Source organism: Colobus angolensis, unplaced genomic scaffold (genome assembly GCF_000951035.1).
Source record: "Colobus angolensis palliatus isolate OR3802 unplaced genomic scaffold, Cang.pa_1.0 Scaffold25, whole genome shotgun sequence".
In the NCBI taxonomy this organism is placed as follows: domain Eukaryota; kingdom Metazoa; phylum Chordata; class Mammalia; order Primates; family Cercopithecidae; genus Colobus; species Colobus angolensis.
The window spans coordinates 96,311-99,810 of NW_012115710.1; the positions used below are offsets into that span (position 1 = coordinate 96,311).

At 47.4% G+C, this 3,500-nt stretch overlaps 1 protein-coding gene across 1 annotated transcript in view; it reads right to left on the minus strand.

The window, feature by feature from the left end:
- Positions 1-191: 191 nt before the first annotated feature.
- Positions 192-3,500, minus strand: part of DPRX (divergent-paired related homeobox) — a 5,321-nt gene continuing 2,012 nt past the window's right edge. The window contains exons 2-3 of the mRNA XM_011946139.1: positions 2,765-2,919; positions 192-575 (exon numbers count right to left, since the gene is read on the minus strand). Of these exons, the coding sequence (XP_011801529.1) occupies positions 192-575; positions 2,765-2,919 (539 nt within the window). The remainder of the gene's footprint in view (positions 576-2,764; positions 2,920-3,500) is intronic.

Below are 3,500 nucleotides of genomic sequence, written 5' to 3' on the forward strand. Positions count from 1 at the left end.
CGCCCGGCCTATCGGTCAATATTAGAATCCAAAATACAAAAAGACGGCACTTTGGAGACTCCATGGAATTCTAGACCTGCTTTCCAGGAAACAGGCATGAAGACCAACTACAAATGTCACAGTATTACACACACACCATTACAACGTGTTGTCATTATCATCTCTTTTTTTTTTTGTATTTATCATTTCTCTCAACTTTGGAGGGATGAACAGGCAGAAGATCCAGCATGGAAGCTTGGAGCGCAAACTTGGGATTCCAAAATGGGGTAGAGGCAATATATATTAGGATCTTGGCAGCAGCCAAAATGGACTATTCTGTGGCCAGCGAAGTCATTTGCAGGGACCTTGAGGTTGGGGTACAGGATGAGCTGGAATGAGGGGACTCGTTGACCCGTGTACACCAGGCCGATCGGGTGAGCAGCACTGGGCAATCTGGGTAGTGTGTCTGCGTTTCTCGGGCTGACTCTGGTGGTAACCCCACCCTCTGGTACTGGCGGTTGTGGAGTTTCTTGTTTTTGATGAATATGCTTGCATTTGGCTTTCTTGAGTTTTGCTCTGTGATTCTTGAACCAGACCTGAAGGGAAGAGAGAGAAGAGCTAGGGGTTGAGAATGGGGTGGAATTCAGAAGACTCGTCATTCTATTTTTTAAAACGTTTTACTTTTTAATTTTTATTTTGTTAAACGTATTTTATTTATTTATATTCTTTTTTTAACCTTTAAGTTTTTAACTTTTCTTTTTTTTCTTTTTCATTTTATTTTTTTTTTGGCCCTTAAACTCTCCTATCCAAATATTTATTTATTTATTCTTATTATTATTTTAGATGGAGTCTCACTTTGTTGCCTAGGCTGGAGTTCAGTGGCACGATCTCAGCTCATGGGAACCTCCGCCTCCCGGATTCAAGTGATTCTTCTGCCTCAGCCTCCTGAGTAGCGGGGATTACAGGCTCACACCACTACGCCCGGCTACATTTTGTATTTTTAGTAGAGACGGGGTTTCACCCTATGGGCCAGGCTGGTCTCGAACGCCTGACCTCATGATCCACCTGCCTTGGCCTCCCAAAGTGCTGGGATTACAGGGGTGAGCCACCATACCCAGCCCAAGTTTTCCTTTTAGTTGCTAATACAAGTACTTGTAGGTGAGAACAGCTAGTGCCACAGCTTGGCCACTTATATATCCTCTTTGTGGAACCCTTCTCAATCTGCTCCTAGGAAGGAGCAGAAATGAGAGATTCTGGGGACAGAAATTGAGACAGAGGTCAGAAAACCCAGAGCAGGGGACCGGAGAGCAAGGGGATGAGCTGTAGGGCTGCTCTGGGGCTCAGGCCAGCCAGCTGAGGCTCGTGGTCAAATCTGACCACCCCCTGCCTTTGTATCACCCATGCGCTAAGAATAGGCTTTACATTTTGAAATGGTTGAGAAAAAACAAACACAATAAGAGTACTCATTTGTGTTGTAGGTGTGTTGGGACTGAAAGAAAAAAAGAGAAAAGATAAAAGAATACTACTGGCCAGGCACAGTGGCTCAGGCCTATAATCCCAGGACTCTGGGAGGCTGAGGTGGGTGCATCACTTGATTTCAGGAGTTTGAGTCCAGCCTGGGCAACACGACGAAACCCCATCTCTACAAAAAACACACAAATTAGCTGGGGCTGGTGGTACACACCAGTAATATCAAGAGGCTGTAGTCCCACACACCTGTAGTCCCACCTACTTGGGAATCTGCGTGGGAGGATGGCTCCAGCCCAGGAACTCAAAGCTGCAGTGAGCTGTGATCGTGCCACTGCACTCCAATGCAGGCAAGAGCAACACTCTGTCTTTAAACAAAACAACACTATTTTGTAATGTGAAAATTGTGTAAACTTCAGGCCAGGCGCAGTGGCTCATGCCTGTAATCCTGACAGTTTGGGAGGCCAAGGCAGGCGGGTCACTTGAGACCAGGAGTTCAAGATCAGCCTTCTGGGCAACATAGCAAAACCCCATCTCTACCAAAACAAACAAAAAAAAATACAGCCGGGCATGGTGGCTCACACCTGTAATCTCAACACTTTGGGAGGCTGAGGGAGGCAGATCACCTGAAGTCAGGAGTTCAAGACCAGGCTGGCCAACTTGGTGAGACCCTGTCTCTACTAAAAATACAAAACATTAGCTGGGCGTGGTGGTGCATTCCTGTAATCCCAGCTACTACGGAAGCTGAGGCAGGAGAATTGCTTGAACCCGGGAGGTGGAGGTTGCAGTGAGCCGAGATCATGCCATTGCACTCCAGCCTGGGTGACAGAGTGTAAGACTCCATTTCAAAAAAAAAAAAAAAATCAGCCAGGCATGGTAGTGCGCACCTGTAGTCCCAGATACGTGGGGAGCTGAGGTGGGAGGATTGCTTGAGCTCAGGAGGTCGAGCCTGCAATAAGCTGTGATTGCACCACTGCACTCTGACCTGAGCAAAAGAGTTTCTGGGAACACAGATGGGCCTCCTGTTTACGTTGTCTGTGGCTGCCTTTGCACTGTGGTGGCATAGTTAAAATAGTTGCTAGAGGGGCAGTACGGCCCACAAAGCCGCAATTATTTACTAACTGGTCCTTTACTGGAAAAAAATTTCCCATTCTTGCTCTGGGGGTTTGAAGAAAGGTTTCCGGGGATGCGGGTAGGAGAGTGTGGGTTTGGGAAATATTGGCGATCGGAATGAGACCTCGGGAATTATCCTACAGGGACTTTGAATTTCGATTAGATCAGGAAGGCAGTTTAGTGAGAAGAGGGATCATGTTCCAACCTGCAGTACTGTTGGGTGTATGTCTATTTTCGAGGCCATTTCTTTCTGAAGGCTGGGGTTTGGGTATGGGTTCTCATTGAACAAGATGTTCAGATCTTCCAGTTGCTTCTTAGTGAACATGGTTCGCTTCCTGTGTGAATGCATCTGGTCCTTGCCTTGAAAGAAAGGGAAAGAGACACAAATGGGAACTGCTAACAACTCCATTCTCAAAAGCCTGAACTTTCCTTTCCTTTCCACTGAAGTACACCGTGATGATCAAGTGACTGAGGCTCTGTTGCCCAGGCTGGAGTGCAGGGGCACAGTCTCAGCTCACTGCAACCTCTACCTCCTGAGTTCAAGCACTTCTCCTGCCTCAGCCTCCCAAGTAGCTGGGACTACAGGCACCCGCCACCACACCCGGATAATTTTTGTATTTTTAGTAGAGACAGGGTTTCACCATGTTGGTCAGGCTGGTCTTGAACTCCTGACCTCAGGTGATCGATCCGCCTCAGCTTCCCAAAGTGTTGGGATTACATGTGTGAGCCACCGTGCCCGGCCATGACTGAGGTTCTTAGATATTGAGACACCGCCGGCCTGGGGGGTGCCTTAGGCTGCAGTCCCAGTACTGTAGGAGGCTGAATCGGGAGGATCTGTCTTTTGTCCTTGTTTTTCCAAGCCTCGTTTGTCATTTTCCTAGGAAAGGGTTGTTCCTTTCCCCCTTGGTTCCTCCATCCTTTTTTTCTGTTATCATTTAAAT